General features: G+C 32.8%; 1 protein-coding gene across 1 annotated transcript in view; it reads right to left on the reverse strand.

The window, feature by feature from the left end:
- Positions 1-452: 452 nt before the first annotated feature.
- The window catches only part of LOC134684865 (thiamine transporter 2-like), a 46592-nt gene continuing 28066 nt past the window's right edge, over positions 453-18978 (reverse strand). The window contains exons 3-6 of the mRNA XM_063544174.1: positions 5113-5766; positions 4223-4421; positions 2224-2365; positions 453-608 (exon numbers count right to left, since the gene is read on the reverse strand). Coding sequence (XP_063400244.1) covers positions 453-608; positions 2224-2365; positions 4223-4421; positions 5113-5766 — 1151 coding nt within the window. The remainder of the gene's footprint in view (positions 609-2223; positions 2366-4222; positions 4422-5112; positions 5767-18978) is intronic.

Consider the following 18978-nt stretch of genomic DNA (forward strand, 5'->3'; position numbering starts at 1 on the left):
ACTGTTTACAGAATGCATTTGATATTCATAACTTGGTTTTTTTAAATACTTTAACATGATAAGAAGCTTTCCAAAACAGAATTTTTAAAATGAGATAAAAGAGGGACCAAAAAGTGGCCTATCGTACCTTGTCCTTTCTATAGTATACCAGTAAAAAGTACCGCCCTTCCTTGTGTAATTAAAGTTTTGCAAATTTTAATTTTACAATGTATATTTTTTAAATTCGAATTTACAAAATAGGACTAGGACATTTTTATTGATATCAAATTTAGTACTAGTAATCAAATTTAGTACAAGTAATCAAATTTAGTACAAGTTATCAAATTTAGTACTAGTTATCAAATTTAGTACTAGTAATGAAATTTAGTACAAGTTATAAAATTTAGTACTAGTAATCAAATTTAGTACAAGTAATCAAATTTAGTACAAGTTATCAAATTTAGTACTAGTAATCAAATTTGTCCTTCAGGTTTAGGTTCCGGGTCAGAGACGGTATAGTTTTTATCATTGGCAACTCGGCAGGAACAGCCGTTCTTGTATACTGTGTAGAACGCCACTACTAGGAACAGACAACCAATAACACCAAAATATCCACCATATATTGTAAACTGAAAAGAAATTTGCATTGTAGGTTGGTTCTAATTGTATAGTACATTGTGGTAACTAATATAATTATAACTAAAATGTCAACACGAATGTTGTGCTGAGCTACCACTGTTTTCAAAATTCATTTAATATTCATATCTTGCCCTTTTTAAAGATTTTTTTATTTAATTTTGAAACAAAATTCTAATCATATCCACATTAATTAGTTTTATTTTGTTTTATTTAGTTTACACAAGATGATGTCTTACTGACATGCCCCTTACACATCCTTATTGTCAAAATAATAAACCAAACAATTTTCATTAGCTTAGACGATGTAGTTTTATTTAAACCTGTTTTACGGTTTGGTTGGATCTGATTTTTTCCTTCATAAGCACTTGCGATCGATCCTGGTTTTTGGTGTGGTTAGTGTTTCTCAGTCATTGGTTTTCTTTGTTGTGTTTTGTATTGTATACTGTTGACGTTTGGTCTTTGTTTTATTTATTACAATGGCGTTGTCAGTTTATTTTCGACTTATGTCTTTGGTATCTTTCTCCTCTCTTATCCTTATGATTTAAAAACTTAATCACATTATGCTTGTAAATACACAAATGTATTTTAACGAAATTGTTGTGTGCATTTAAAAAAACTCGTTAAGCTGCACTTCTTAATCGTAAAACTGAAACTGATATAGGTATCATTTAAACTTCTCGAGAAACAGTCAATGTCTAATAAATACATATAATATATCCATAAAAAATGTATCCTTGTATAATAACATATTTGAAAGTTCTCAGAATTATGGTTCCGTACAAGATATTTTGTTAAAAAGTTATTTCATTTTAAGTGAACGTTTTAATGATATGAAAATAATTGCTGTCTAAACATATTTTGTTTAAGTGTTGTACATAGAAGTTGTGGTATGAGTGAAAATAAGACAACTATCCATCCAAGTCAAAATGTGTAAAAAGTAAACAATTATAAACGCACGTCTTGCGTATTAATTTGTAATCGTGGTACTTTTGATAACTATTAACACCACTGGGTCGATGCAACTGTTGGTCGACGTTTCGTCCCCGAGAGTATCACCAGCCTAGAAGTCACTTCTGTGATGACATGAATATCAACTATATGGTTTTAAATATATATTTCCTGTTTTTACAAACAAAAAATTTTCTCGAAAAACTTAGGCTCTTCTCATCCCAGGCATAGATTACCTTAGCTGTATTTGGCTCAACCTTTTGGAATTTTGGGTCATCAATGCTGTTGCACTTTGTACATGTTTGGCTTTATAACTATTTTAATCTGAGCGTCAGTGATGAGTCTTATGCAGACGAAACGCACGTCTGGCGTATTAAATTATAATCTTGGTAATATACCAATAACTATATAGGTCAAAGGATGTCCTTCAACTCGTTTGAAATTAAATAGAAAATGATATGGAGAAACAGAACGGCGTAACGACGTTTCAATAATTTATCATATTTTGCTCTTTTCTTCACGCGACTTACCAATCTAGCCTATTGGTTTCTAGTGAAGAAAAAAACATTTCCCCCACCCCCGTAATGAATACAAGGAATTGCTATAATCAATTGTATTAATTATTCCGGTTAATTGATCGAATTTTAAATGTTTTACCTGTGTCTGTACGTCTACACCAAGACCTACTTTATCTACTACAATAACTGTAATTAGTGTTTCAATAATGAGAGCCATAAACGTGTTGACGCCAAACACAAAACCATACCGTTGTTTTGAAAGGGATTTAGCAATCTGTAACCTGTAAGATAAAATATATTATCTTAATTTGTGTACTGTTTCATTATTAAAATTGCTCCGATTGACTTGCATGCATAAAGTAGCAACAGCTTAATAGGTAACTCTTGAATCATGGATCACACGTAATAATCCCATATATTTTTCATATGATATGTGGAAGGCTTTTAAAAGTTTCTTTTAAAGCGGGAGGCACAATAAGAGCCATTATATTGGTCCCTGAACATTAGTAAAATCAAAGTCGTATTAATTTTATTGATAATTAAACAGCTTGATATGATCTGACCAATTGAATAGAGAAAGGCATATTGGATGGCACTTTGACGCCCTAAATATATCGAAATTAAAACGTTTTGAAATAGCAAAATTACGCGTAGATTTTTAACAACATAGATATAAGTCAAGATCCTACTTTACACATACTTGTTTACAGATATAAATAGTAAAATCACAAAAATACTAGACTCCGAGGACAATTCGAAACGGGAAGTGCCTAATCAAATTACAAAATCAAAAGCATTAAAGAGAGACAAAGGAAACCAAAAAAACATTTAAACTCATACGTCGAAAATAAAAAGACAACAACATGACAAGAAAAGAAAAGAACCAAAAGGATATCAAAAGTATACAGAACACAACATAGTACACTTATAACTGAGCAACACGAACCCCATCAAAAACTGGTGTTTATCTTTGTTTTGGGTAAGCAGATCCTGTCATACAAGTTGCATCTGGCGTGTTTCACATGTACAAATAATCAGATGATTAGTCTAATTCAGTAGGTCACATTCTGCGAAGAGATGACGGGACTTTGGGTTCGCCATTTAAAACATATTTGTCAGATATTTTACAACGATCAACCAACTTATGATAGCGTTCGACCATTTTTCGAGTGAATGATTTGAACTTCACCGCTTGTGAGCAGAACCCTCTATAAATATATGAATGAATAAATGAATGAATAAATGAATGAACATATACAAAAGAATAAATAACGTGCTATGGCAATAAATAGACAAATAGAAAGGAAATCGTGACAAGCATGCCCTGGAATGACATTTTAACGAGAAATTGTGAATGTCTAGATGTTAGTCAAGATATGAGCAGACTTAACACTATCTGTTGTATTATTTATTTAAAGTTCGATGGAGTAGATGCGTTCAACATAGTCACCAAACGTTAAATTAAAATGAAATGTTATAAGCATATTTGTAAAGACATCATGTACTGAATATCTTATTTACTCATATCTGAATATATATCTAATACTGAGGCTATTATGGCAGTTTTTTGGCAGATTTACACTAAATGGAAGACGTTTGAAACAAAAGTAATATTTTGTGAACATCTAAAGGTTGTTATATGACATATAAATATAATAGATATGATTTCTGAATTTAGGGAACAACACGATAGACCCTACCATGCTTGTTCCTGTATTTGAAACGTTCTAGCCTTTCATTTCCTTGATTACAGACTTGTTAGCTTTAGTAATGAGATAAGTACATCGTTTTGAATACCCTTAAAGCGAGAATTGGACTCGTCAATGTAGGAAGAGAACGCAGCAGAGACAGCAGTTCAGAGTTATTGAGATGATCACTCTCCCGGGAGTTATACATAAAAATGATTATTATCTGTTTTTGAATAGTCATAATGAATTTCACGTAAAATATGTATAATTCCTTTTGAACGCTTGAGTTCACAAGTAACAAAATCAAAGAGAAAGTACAGATCTAGAATATGACAACCACAACTAAAAGTTTTCAGAAATGTTAAAAGGTTTTCACCTAATTCTTACAGAATTAATCAGCCGACAGTTATAAAGATATTTAGAATAGGTTGTTAGATATATAACACTTACGTTGCTAATGTTATCACTGTATGATATGTAGCTCTAAAGCCGCTGTACACTGCATACGAAACCCATATATTTGTTGATTGCCCCATTACTGTAAGGCCAGCGGTATTCAAAATACATACCATGGCCATTATTGTTTCTGATAGTCCTGGGCGAGACCAATTTACAGGTAAAAATCCAAATACTAATACACCTATGAAACCTGATGAATACGAAATATACAAATATAGTGGCATAAATACAAAATTAAACTTTTCGGCTTGCATGCGCATTATATGCATAAAATGCCACCAAACAGTATAAAGAAGCACGCATGAAACTTCAGGTTTTTAAGTATTATTTTATATGTTTAAAAGGTATTAGCATATACAGCTATATTTTAATATTCACGATCTGATATATACGTGTGATGCTCATCATAGTTTCACACCTGAATATTTAAAATACATATGATATTGAAAGTAAACAATTAACTACATGTGTTTTGTAAAAAAAATTAAGAATATATCAGTAGCATTTGATTTACCAACACATGTAAAAATTACTACAACAGGAGTGAAAGATTCAAACTCATAAATCGAAAATAAAATTGACAACGCCATGGCTTTGCAAGAAAAAGACTCATATCTAACGCGCTAAAAGTCGCTTTGTTTATCATGGTGTCAAATTTTTTTCTTGTTGGACAATTACTCTTGTTTCCTTGATTATAGCTTGAAATATTCGCATAATCATCGATAAATAATATAAGAAAAAACACAAATCAGGTGGTTTGTATAAGTATAATTTGGTACCTAGTAAATGGTCTTGACTATCAAAGCTTTTAAATTAGAATCCTAAAGTGACAACATGTGTTTAGCATACAAATACTTGGTTGAAATAATTCGCAAACTCACTTATTAGGGTACCAAATGCCTCTACAGCTCCGTTGTAAATGGTTCCTTTTTGCTGATCTGGTGTAATTACTTCCCAAAGGTTCTGAATATAATTCCTGACTTGGCCATGTCCACATGACGCAAATGCCCAAAACACAGACCAAGCTATTACAGACTTATCTGAGTATGCAGTTTTCAGTTCATTCCATAAGAATAAAATTCCACGCTTAAAAGTGGGCTTCTGAACATTCGGACTTTCATGGTTGGCTGAAGATCCAATTTTGTTGTCAAACTCTATGTTCGTTACGTCTTTGTTTTCGTCGTGCTTTTTAGAGTGAAATATCTCAGAATTGCTTGGTCTTTTTAATGTCAAGGCTAAAATAAATGCTAGCGAAACACTTACCATTGATATTATATTTAGCTGTTTATAGTCCATTAAATTAAAAGATACGAGCAACTGTCCAGTCAAATATGCAGAACAACGACCGATAAGAAGTGCAGCTCGTGTAAAGCTTGTTATTATCTTGTACTGTTCATTTGGAACCATTGCAAAGAGATATGCATAGTAAGCTATGTCAGTAGCTGTTATGAGTCCATAGCAGACTTCCATGAATTGAAAAGCCAGGGCACCTTGTGCCCACAAAAGAATTGACCATGTTGCAATGTATGTTGCACCTGAAATATATAAAATATTTTTCAAATATCAAAAAACTATTTAGATCTGAGCGTCACTGATGAGCCTTATGTAGACGAAACGCGCGTCTGGCGTATTAAATTGTAAGCATGGTACCTTTGATAACTATTTCAAATATCGATTGACTTATTATTGATATTTAAAGAAATGCCTCTTACTTCGATATTAATTAGAACTGTTGTAGAAATTTTACTAGATGTGTGTATGTGTGTGTGTTGGTAAGTGAGCGTGTGTGTGAGAGTGAGCGTTAGCGTGTAAACGTAATAACAGTATTTAAATCCCAACAAAATTGATTGATTGGTTGATTTATTAATTAATGTATAATGCCACATTAGCGTTATTGTGCTTTTTCGTGATGGTAAGTTTTTATCGGTGGAGTAAGGCGGAGTGCAAGGAGAGAAAACCCTACCTTTGTAGGGTAAACTGACAATCCTAGTTAACGAAGATTGGAATAGAGCACAGATGACACATGTGGTGTTTATACTCTAAACCTGATTATTGCCAGGCTACACTACCAACAATTTGACTAGCGTTTACATGTACATTAAATGCCGCTATATAAACAGTACTTTTAGGAAAAATCACTAAACAGTACATTAAATGCCACTATATAAACAGTACTTTTAGGAATAATCACTAAACAGTATATTAAATGCCACTATATAAACAGTACTTTCGGAAAATATCACTAATCAGTACATTAAATGCCGCTATATAAACGGTACTTTTAGGAAACATTACTAATCAGTACATTAACAGCCGCTATATAAACAGTACTTTCAGGAAACAACGCTATTCAGTACATTGATTTTATATCATTTTAAGTAATGTTGAGAAAAAGTTGTTTTCAGTACTGAAAATTTCAGCCATTTTTCAGTACTGAAAATTATAGTCATTTTTCAGTACTGAAAATTTCAGTCATTTTTCAGTACTGAAAATTTCAGTCATTTTTCAGTACTGAAAATTTCAGCCGTTTTTCAGTACTGAAAATTTCAGCCATTTTTCAGTACTGAAAATTTTAATCATTTTAATTTTTTTTCATCTTTAAGTACTTCTACACATACAATATAAGATAATTGTCATAAAAAATATAAAATGTTTTTTATACTGCAACAAGTTGTGTTTATTTCATATAAAATATTGTAACAAAGCTATATTGTGTACGATGTCAATTTCATCATGGCACACTTTCTCCACAATCCAGGGGTCCATTAAGGGATAAACATAAGTCTGTCGTTTGTGTTACGATTTGAATAGCTATCAATTTATTAATTTATGTTGCAGTATAAAAACAATATTAGGTCAATGTCAGAAAAATATAAACTTTTTGTTCTCGACGCAAAACTGGGGAAGGGCTCGGTAGAACCTCGTTGTCCCCCTGTGTCTTAGCCCCTAACAAAAAAATATGTATGAGACTGCGAAACTGGGGAAGGCGATATTTTACTTCGCCCTTCCTTTCCCCAGTTTTATTCAGATTACTAAAAAGTTTATATCTTTATGACATTGACCTATTATTGTTTTTTTACTGTAACCTAAATTTAAATTGATTTTCAAATCGTAACTGTTATATATTATAAGCATACTGAATATCAAACTTTTTGTATCCCTTAATGAACCTCTGATTGTGGAAAAAGTATTCCATGATGAAATTGACATTGCATAAAATACAGAAATCAACGACAACGGAAGCCCGCAATGAACGGTGTTTTAATCTTTTGCTGACGACAGCTTCCAAATCTACTCAGGACCAGGATTCTTTAAGGTAAAAATTTACGAAATATTTCAAAGTAGTTCACATTTCAGTTGGATAGTACTGTATTGCGATCACGAAATCGAATAAGGTGTTCAAACTTTTTAGTTGGTTGCAGAACATGTCCGTCCTGGGACAACTCGGACCGTCTAAAAAGAAAACTCGGACCATCTATCATGACAACTCAGACAAAGTTAAAGTAAAAAAATAGACTTTGAAATAAATGAATAAATGATTAAAGGAAAAATAACGAGTCTGATGAGAAATATCTAAATTGATACTTCTTTTTTATTCCAATATTGAGTATATATAAAATTATAACGTAAGCATTAAATTTGCCTAAATGTAGGTACTGCCCTGAAAAGTCTTAAATTACAATGAATCTATGTTTTTGCTTTGAGACCAGTATAGTAAAAAAAATAGCTAAAACTTAATTGCGTTTCAATATCAGAAAGAGTCTTGGAAACGCTCAAAATGCACGATTTTGCGTTATTTTTATCAGAGCTTCTAGGGGCCCCAAACCTCTTGCAAAAAAAATTTCGCCTCGCTCCGTTCGGCGAATATATATTTTGCCTCACTATTAGCAGAGGCTAGTTACGGCCCTGCTAATACTTTCGAATAGACCTGCAGAGTTATTTATTTTCAATACATTGTAAGTCAGGTTATGTATTTGTGACAATACCACAGAACAAACCATTTATTTTTTGTGATAATTAAGGCTGAGGTTTATTTTCAAAATCCTCCTCCCCCAGAATATTAAATAGTTGCCCCCTTTAGTATGACACTATATGGACAGCTAGCTGGATCCAAATAATAAAACACACGGACAATGACAGTAAGGGTACGACCTTTTGTTATTCTAAGGATGGGAATGGGGCAGGACGATTTTTTGCGGATTTTTTTATTATTTCTAAAGTTTTAACTTGTCACTAATCATGCCGATTGTTTCAAGCTCTTGCCAGGCCACAATATTTATATTAGAAGACCTCCTGCCACCTCCCCCTTTTAACCTCAAAAATCGAATGATTTTCTACTTATTGAACACGAGTTTAAATTGATTGATTGTAAAGTTATTTGCTTTTAACGTCAAGCGACTAATGTTTCATATATATTGTATGTTTAGACAGGACGCGAAATTTAAAGTCCTGTACGAAAAATGTATACAATATCATAACAAGTAAGGAGATGTGGTATGACTGCCAATTTGGCAACTATCATCTGGAGTTCAATGAAGTAGTATTATCAATTATAACCAACCGTGCGGCCTTCAAAAATGACAAATACCCATACTGTATATTAGTTATGAAAGGCTACGACAAAAAAAATGTGAAACATTTAAGACGAAATAAACTAATGGCCTAAGGGACGACATAAACAGTTTTAATGAAGGATAACTAGAGGTTTTTAAGTGCCTGTGTTGCTCAACTTGGTTTTTGAGCATATTAAACAAAGGAAACAGATGGATTCATGACAAAATTGTGTTTTGGTGATGGTGATCTGTTTGTAGATCATACTTTACTGATCATTCTTGCTACTTACAATTTTCTCTATTTGTATTGAACTTGGTTCTTTAGTTACAGAGGAACACATTTTGTAAAAACTTACCAAAATTTACCAAATGAATGAAAATTGTTTAAAAAAAAAATTACTATAAAGGGCAATGACTCCTAAAGGGGCCAATTGACCATTTTGGTCATGTTGACTTATTTGTAGATCTTAATTTGCTGAACATTAATGCTGTTTACAGTTTATCTCTATCTATGATAGTATTCAAGAGAACCAAAAACGGCTAAATTTCTTTAAAAATTAAAAATTGGGACAGCAACCCACCAATCAGTTGTCCAATTCATCTGAAAAATTTAGAGCAGATATATACATTTACTAGATGAACAAGTTAACCCTTGTAAGCTTTCATTTTGCTTTAAAAGCTTTGGTTTCAGAGTTATAAGCCACAATCTACATTTTACTCCTATGTTCTATTTTAAGCCATGGCGGCCATCTTGGTTGTTTGACCGGGTCACCGCACACATTTTTTTTTTTAATATACCCTAATAATGATTTTGGCTCAGTTTGGTTGAATTTGGTCCAGTAGTTTCAGAGGAGAAGATTTTTGTGAAAGATAACAAAAATTTACGAAAAAATGGTAAAAAAATTACTATTAAGTGCAATAACTCCTTAGGGATCAACTTACTTACCATTTTCATCATGTTGACTTATTTGTACATCTTACTTTGGTGAACATTATTGCTGTTTACAGTTTATCTCTATTTATAATTATTTTCAAGATAATAACCGAAAACGGACAAAATGTCCTTACAATTACCAATTCAGGGATAGCAACCCAACAACCCATTGTCCGATTCATTTGACAGGGCAGATAGATCTTGACCTTATTAACAATTTTACCCCTTGTCAGATTTGCCCTAAATGCTTTGGTTTCAGAGTTATAAGCCAAAATATACATTTACCCCTATGTTCTATTTGTTGCCATAGCGGCCATCTTGGTTAGTTTGGCGGGTCACCGGACACAATTTTTAAACTATATACCCCAATGATGACTGTGGCCAAGTTTGGTTAAATTTGGCCCAGTAGTTTCAGAGAACATTTGATTAAAAGTTAACGACTACGGACGCCGACGGACGACGGACGCCAAGTGATGAGAAAAGCTGTGGGCCAGGTGATCTAAAAAACTTAATTCACATAGTGTTTTCACTGTAGTCCCTTACGATATGCAACAAACCCATTCTAAAAACATCAAATATGAGTCGACAGATATGAACAAAAATAATAATAACCACTCAACTACATGCGCATGATAATGTGGCAGGATTCAACATGTGTGTGGGCGTTCAACCCTTAAACGTAGACAGTCAGTCTTGTAATAGTATAACATAAAAACAATGTTTAAAAGTCCGTTGCAATTTGATTAACCCAAAAGATCGGTACGAGACACAAAAACAACTAACATTTACTAAAGATTATAAACGTGAAGCACCAAAATAAGAGTATTTGTAGTAACTGAAAACTACTAGTAGTAAAGGGACCATTAAAACCAGCATATAAATCATGCTCTTTCAGACTAAAATATTATACATCTATTGACTGCGCGTGGGTGTGAGGATATTAGCAAGTTTGTTGTCCTTGGGGTACCAACTATTGCTCGGGGCAAAGCCGAGAGCAATATTTGGTATGCAAAGAGACAACAAACTTGATATTACCAGCACAACCAGTCATTAGGTGTTTTTATTATACTGAACAAGTGTTTATAATAAGTTCTAGCTAAAGTACACCAAACGCAAATTCACTTTTAATATTCAGAGAGCGAACCCATATTATGAATAAGGTACTTTATTTTAGATCTTTAAAACATTCCCGTGAAGATTTTCTCTTTTTTTATAACTGCTTCTTGTAATTAGACAATATACGTATAGTGTCTTGAAATTTATTTGTATGATGCTTAGAAACGGGAAAATGCGAGGTTCATTGTTCCAGTAGAAATCCAAATATATTCATTTTCTCCATGTTGGATATTTTCAATGACTGTACAATCGCTTGCAAGTTTACTGTACAATCACTGAACCTTCCTGTACAATCCTTGGAGCTTTTCTTTTCATCGTTTGGCCGACTAGACTACTCCGAAAGGAGGGTAGGCTACTTTACCTTGGTATGACTTCACGGTCCAGCTAACAATTAAGCTAGCTAGTCAAAGGTATTACCTTTACCTACACACTCATTGCATTCTGCTGTAATAGCTTCTAGTGGCATATTACTAATTATAACTCTTAACTTGATAGATGCTTACTACTAAAATTGAGAATGGAAATTGGTAATGTGTCAAAGAGACAACAACACGACCATAGAAAAAAACAACAGCAGAAGGTCACCAACAGGTATACACCTTATCGCTATTTGTCCGCCATTACTGGACATCACACAGGGTCCCGTAAAATTTTGACGTCATAATCTAAAATGTCTGACGCCACAATGGAAAAGTGATTGTTATATGACGCCAATAGTTCAAGCGGAACAGATTCTCGGGTCAAGCGGAAATAGCGATAAGGTGTATTCAATGTAGCAAGAAATTCCCGCACCCGGAGGCGTCCTTCAGCTGGCCCTTAAACAAATATATACTAGTCCAGTGATAATGAACGCAATACTAATTTCCAAATTATACACACGAAACTAAAATTAGAATAATGCAAGACCAACAAAGGCCATAAGCTCCTGACTTGGGACTGGCGCAAAAATGCGGCGGGGTTAAACATGTTTATGAGATCTCAATCCTCCCCCTATACCTCTAGCCAATGTGGAAAAGTAAACGCACAACAGTACGCACATTAAAATTCAGTAATTCAAAGTAACAAACAAAATGACAATAATACATAAATAACAACAGACTACTAGCAGTTAACTGACATGCCAGCTCCAGACTTCAACTAAACTGATTGAAAAATTATGATTTCATCATATGAATATCAGGCACAATCCTAAGGATTTAGTATCAAATTACTATCATAATATATGTATGTATGAGAAGAACATAAACCGTGTACTACCTCTTCTGCCACATTCGTGATCAGTTTATGTTTCCATGATACTTCTGTCATATAAATATTTATTAAAAACTACTGTAATCCATTGCAACATACGTCTGGAATGATTTTTCTCTCCTTTTTCGGTTACAATTTAATATCAGTTAGTTATTCAGTATTGTTATCATTTTTTTTAAAACCTAAATGACCCACTCAAAAGTTTAGTCTCCATTAGCGGATCCGGCATGAGGGGAGAGGGAGTTTTGGTGATTGAAACCCCATTCAAGTTTTCGATTTTTTTTATTTTGTGAAGTTTCAGGATGTTCCGTGGTTTGGATCCCGCACCTGATCTGATATCGTCATTGGTAGTATTAAATGATGATCTGATCATTGCAACTGATTTTTTTTTATAGTTTGGTCTTGTGTTGTGATAGTTTTTGGGAGAAATGAGCACACACAGACATTTTTAACCCGCCAAATTCCTAATGTACCTGTTTTAAGTCAAGAGCCCGTAGTTCAGTGTTTGTCGTTGGTTCGTGTATGTCATATATGTTTTTCGTAAATTGTTTTATTATTAATTAGGCCGTAGGTTTGTGTATTCATTCTTATTTTTCATGTCGGAACCTGTTATAGCCGACTATAATTGCTTAATTCCATTTATTTTTTAAACTTTGAAAATCATATCACATCTCTTTATTTTTATATTGAAGATATAAATGTGGTTTGATAAATTGTTGTTCTCACTAAAAAAACCTTTTTCGTTAGTTTGTCGGATTCTATAGTTGGGAATATTGAAATGTGCCTGATATAAAAAAAAATCATGTTGTTTTCGTCCTCTCCAATCCTTTAAGTTAAGCTTGATAAATTCAATATTACTGGAGCTTTTTCTTCCAATAGCTATAGCTTGTAGTAAACAGAAATCTCATTGGAAATTATACCACATCTTCTCATTTTAATATCGTGTTAATGGACATATATAATACGTGTCTTTTCTTGGATCCGTGGTTAGCTACCACCATTTTACATTCGAATTCCTTTATCAAGTTACAATATCCCGATCCATGATGAAAATTCTTTGTTTTATTGTTCAAATATGTATTTATTATTTTTTTAAATTGCTGGTAAATAACATATTAAGTAGAATTCCGAAATATGCAAATTTCCCTTGCAGAGCATCTAGTCACCTTCTCTATATATAAATATTTATTTTGTTCGAGGATTATTTTAATTTTTATTTTAGATTAGATTCTTAACATATTTTGTACTGTCCTTTTCTTTTTGTCTTGTATACTTATTCAGTGGTTGTTTGTTTATGTGTTCAGTATGTTTTTCGTTCATTTTTTGTACATAAATAAGGCCGTTAGTTTTCTCATTTTACATTGTTATTTCGGGGCCTTTTAAGTTTTATAGCTGACTATTCGGTATGGGCTTTGCTCATTGTTGATAACGTGCAGTGACCTTTATATGGTAGTTTCTGTCATTTTGGTCTCTTGTGGAGAGTTTTCTCTTTTGAAATCATATCACATCTTCTTTTTTTATATCCGTTGTACGCATTTTGTTTTTGTCTCTGATATAGTCAACTCAAAAGGGTTCCTTGATAGAAGCTTAATTGTTAAAATGACTGGTTTTGTGCTTATTTTCATTTTAAATACCATAGATGAATATAATAGGACAGACAAGGAATATGGAACGCCATAGCTGTCTTCCGTTGTTCATATTTAGTACATGCTGTGATCATTTAATTATTTTCAGCGTTTGTTTTCTCGATTATGTGTGCCCTTTTCATTATGTTCAGTAGTACATATAAAACAATTATGTTGAGCAATAACATCATAATGATATTATATTCAGCACTTTAATCAACATACTTTTGTCTTCATATTCAGTACTTTTGAAAATATCTTCTGTCAACATATTTTTAAACGCCCGGGACGGGACGTATTATGGTATACTGTTGTCCGTCAGTCCGTCGTCCACACTTCGGACAATAACTCAAAAACACTTTCGCCAATTTCCATGAAACTTAAGTGAATTGTTTATATCTATTGACGTAAGCTCCCTTTCGTTTTTTTTAATTTCAGATTTTAAGCTTTGGATTTATGGGGCTTTGTTCATAAAAAAGGGGGGATTTTCAACACTTCGAACAATAACTCAAAAAGGCTTTCACCAATGTCCATGAAACTTTGGATTTATGGGGCTTTATTCATAAAAAAGGGGGATTTTTAACACTTCGGATTATAACTCAAAAAAGCTTTCACCGATGTCCATGAAACTTTGGTGAATTGTTTATACAAAAATGTATCTATTGATGTAAGCTCCCTTTCAATTTTTATAAATTTCAGATTTTACATTTCCATGTTATGAATATTTATGCTTAAAAAAGGGGGGATTTTCCAATTTTGGGACAATAACTAACACTTTCACAAAATGTTATGCAACTTTGATAAATTGTTTATATCTATTGACCTTAATAGTGCCATTTTTTTTGTGCATTTTTAATTATTATTTGGGGGGGGGGGGTATTTGACAGGGCTCACACTATTTCTAGTTGATCATATAAATTAATTTAAAGCATAAAAGACAAGTTAGAAGAGCAACGGGCGTACCATGCGCTAAAGCGCAGCCCTTTATTATATTATGTTGATTTCTCATTATGTTGATTACAGAAACCGAAATATTCAATTGTCAATAGATATAGGAAGATGTGGTGTGAGTGCCAATGAGACAACTCTCCATCCAAATAACAATTTAAAAAGTAAACCATTATAGGTTAAAGTACGGCCTTCAACACGGAGCCTTGGCTCACACCGAACAACAAGCTATAAAGGGCCCCAAAATTACGAGTGTAAAACCATTCAAACGGGAAAACCAACTGTCTAAACAAACTTTATTGTCAGTACTGTTATCATTATGTTGAATGAAATAAATATTAATATGTTCTGTAGACCGATCATTATGTTCAGTAAAATAAATATTATGTTCAGTACAGACAACTTTATGATCAGTGGTTAAAATGTTTTGTTTGGTTAAAAAAATATTATACTAGGTGGTTAATTAATTATACTCAGTGCTTTTTTCATTATGTGGTGGTGGTAGACTTCCGAAAATAACCGAAAACATACGAAGCCGGATATTTTTTTTCGGGTTTATTTTCATACTATCAACACGTCGTCTGCTATACAACGTGCTCTTGCAGAACTTAATCTGCAAAATCTTTTAAATTAAAAAGTTTTAAGATGGGAGGATAGAGGATGACACTTTTCAGCACCTTACTGGTCAAGACTTGATCAGATTAGGTGTTGAAACTATTCACGGGTGTCATTCGGGTTATCGAGAGAAATGATCGTGAAAGAATATCTAACGGCGGTCAAGTATTGAAAGACGATCGTGAAAGTTCTGGTAACGGATCGTGAAAGACATTTAATCGAGAAGACATATGAAAGGTCGATACATATTCTAATTTATAATTTATTACACAGACAAATTTACGACAAAATAAAACTGTCTGTCAAATTGGTTCAACATTATGATCAATATGTGAGAATAACCAGTTTTAAAAGTACATAGTTATTAAAAAACAACAAAAGGCAGATTGCTACTCGACATTTCAATGACATTAAAAATGTAAACAAACATGATTTTTTCACAAATTCGACTAGAAAACCTACTGTAATACGAATAAAGGCTTTCTATTGGAAATAATCAAATGGTTCTCATAGTTATTTTGTATAACACAATCTGAAACTTGGTAAATAAAGAACTATTTACGCAAAAATTGATTTTTCGGATCGTGAAAGATCACGTACCGCATTTTTGAAGATCGTGAAAAGGATCGTGAAAGATTTGATGCCACGAAGACGTTCAAATTATTCTTCAATTATATCATCAATAATATTTGTTATTGGTATTGAAAAAAGCTATATAGGTCAACATTCTCAATAGGTTTAAGTTTTTCAAAGTATTAATATTTTCAGAAATGAAATGTAAAATAGTTGGTTGATTATAGGATGAAGCTTTTTATTGTCATGTGGAGTATACGTACTCACTTATCATGAGTTATAGGATACCCACATTTTGTATATTGGATCCTATAAACTACATGTCCGTCATACAGGATTAACCTGACCCCGAATTTGCTTTATTTCATGGATGAAGATTCATTTTTGTGGTCAAGTCCGTATCGCAGATTCGTTAAGCTTTAGGATAACTATCTGTTGTTATGATTGTGAGTTGTACTTTTCGACTTCTGCAAGGTTTCAAGTAACATCGAACTCATTATCATGCATCATTCGGCAATGTTTGTTTAAGGTTGTTTAGCCTTTTGGATATATACCTGTATGCTAAAGTGCCATTGTATTTCGTGTATGGTGTACATGTCTGTCTGCATGTTTCATATATGACCATGATGACGTCAATTGTATTTGATATACTGAATGATAGTAAGATGTCTATGTCTGGCTGTCGGTAAGGGTTCATAATACTTTTGACCTTATGTTTCGAATTAATTGGCGAAGCATAACTTTTACATTTGTCAGTTTCTAATGCATTGTAAAGATCGGAACACATTTATTTGGTCTAAGGGATATTTGTAGAGATCTGTATATCATGGTTCATCTGACCTTGCACTCTTTGTATGAACTATTGACAATCATAATTTAAAAAAAGAAGATGTGGTATGATTGCAAAAGAGACAACTATCTACAAGAGACCAAAATGACACAGACATTAACAACTATAGGTCACCATACGGCCTTCAAAAAGGAGCAAAGCCCATACCGCATAGAGCTATATGCCAATGTAATACAATTCAAACGATAAAAATAACGGCCTTATATGTATAAAAAAATGATCGAAAAACAAATATGTAACACATAAAAAAAAAAAACCACTGAATTACAGGCTCCTGACTTTGGACAGGCACATCTATTAATAATGTGGCGGGGTTAAACATTTTAGCGGGATCCTAACCCTCCCCTAACCTGAGACAGTGATGAACAGTTCAACCTAAGAACGAACTATAAAATTCAATTGAAAAGGCTAAGCTCATCAGATGGACAAAAATACATTAAGCACATTCAGCGCATTTGACACTTCTAGAACACACTTGGTATTATAGACGTTCCAAAAATTAACAATCATAAGTAAAGCAGACGAGACATTACAGCATTTGCGCTCTGGTATTCTATAGTCTGTAGTATATAGTTTAATCAATCCACATCTGCGTTGTATATACAGAACTTAAGAATTTCAAAGTACTGTTGCACAAAATCGTTCAATCTCAAATTACTGATGAAAGATGCTGTTTTGCTGTATTTTTTTGTTTGATGGATATTCTTTTGGTTTAAACGTTGCATATCCATATTATTGGCTAAATAATTTCGATCTGCCTGAATTACACTTGACCGATTCTCAGAGCTGAATCTTTCAAACTTATAAAAATACGTTTTTTAATTGTTGTTTTTTTTTAAATTTCGAGGTAAACATAGCTTTAATGTTCACCCTTATTAAAATACAAAATGAAGTAACAGGCTTCAACCAGTTGGAGGTTTATCAAATGGTAAAAGAAATACTGATGTGTGTCTGATTACTAGTAATAAGTCTGGTCTTGCATTATCTTTCACGATCAAAATAATGCGTTGCCTGATCTTTCACGATCAAGTTTTATGGATATTCAACAAATTCAAGGTTGTCATAAACAAATTAATGCTTTTAAGAGAAGAACATACATTAATTTTACTGTACTATCAGATACACCAAAGATGAAATTTCAAATATAATTATCACGATAAACTGAAATATGACCATTATAGGTACAAAAAGCGTGTTATTTGTAATTAATTTCATAGACAATCATTGCGCCTTTTGAGTTTTTTCATAAAGTACTGCATATTTTCCATATCTAATTTTACAATTATGTTGAGGAAGTTAAACCATTTTGACAAAACATATTTTTTTGTTTTGATTCGTTCCGCGTTTTGAAAATTAAGCGATTTTTTCAAAGATTTTGAACAAAAATGTACATTAAATGTCTTTGACGATCCGTTACCAGAACTTTCTCGATCTTCTCTTAATACTTGACCGCCGTTAGATATTCTTTCACGATCATTTCTCTCGATAAACCGAATGAAAACCGTGCTATTGGTGATAGAATAAGATTGAGGGAAGCGATGCGGATGACTCTGTGACTATATGACACAAAAATTAACAACAATAGGTCATCATAATATCCCCAATAATTAGAAAAAGCCCCCGCATAGTCATCTATAAAAGGGAGAGGAAAGATACCAGAGGGAGAGTCCCCGAAATGCTGTGCGGCAGACAGTGTTATTAATTAATTATTAGCTCCCTTGGTAAAACTACAATTTTCATAATTAATGTATTTCATTGTTTTAAAAATAATTTACATGAAGCTTGATAAGTATATATTTGATAATTGCATAGCTTTTAAACCCTCTTTGTATACATTCAGTTAGAAACTTATATATTTTATAGATCTTAAAGATAACGTCGGTGTTACCGGCCGCTGAAGAGCTGATCAACCAGAGATTAAAGTAAATAAACATAAAGCTGTAATACTATCCAGCAATTTTAAATTTTGGAAGCTTTTTGAAATTGAAATATGTATTTTAAATGAAAAGAAAAGTTACAAATAACATATCATATTAGTTTTAAAGAGTAAACACTAGGGACTATATTCGAAGAACAGACATTGTGGTCTCGGTCGTATATTGGTATGACGTTGGCGTCGTCGTCGTTGTCGCCGTCGTCGTCGTTGTCGCCGTCGTCGTCATCCGAAGACATTTGGTGCTTTCGCACTTTAACTTTAGTATAAGTTAATAGAAACATATGAAATTTATACAAAAAGTTTATGGCCATTCAAGGAAGGTTGGGATTGATTTTGGAAGTTTACG

The sequence above is a fragment of the Mytilus trossulus genome, chromosome 9, assembly GCF_036588685.1.
Source record: "Mytilus trossulus isolate FHL-02 chromosome 9, PNRI_Mtr1.1.1.hap1, whole genome shotgun sequence".
Taxonomy (NCBI): domain Eukaryota; kingdom Metazoa; phylum Mollusca; class Bivalvia; order Mytilida; family Mytilidae; genus Mytilus; species Mytilus trossulus.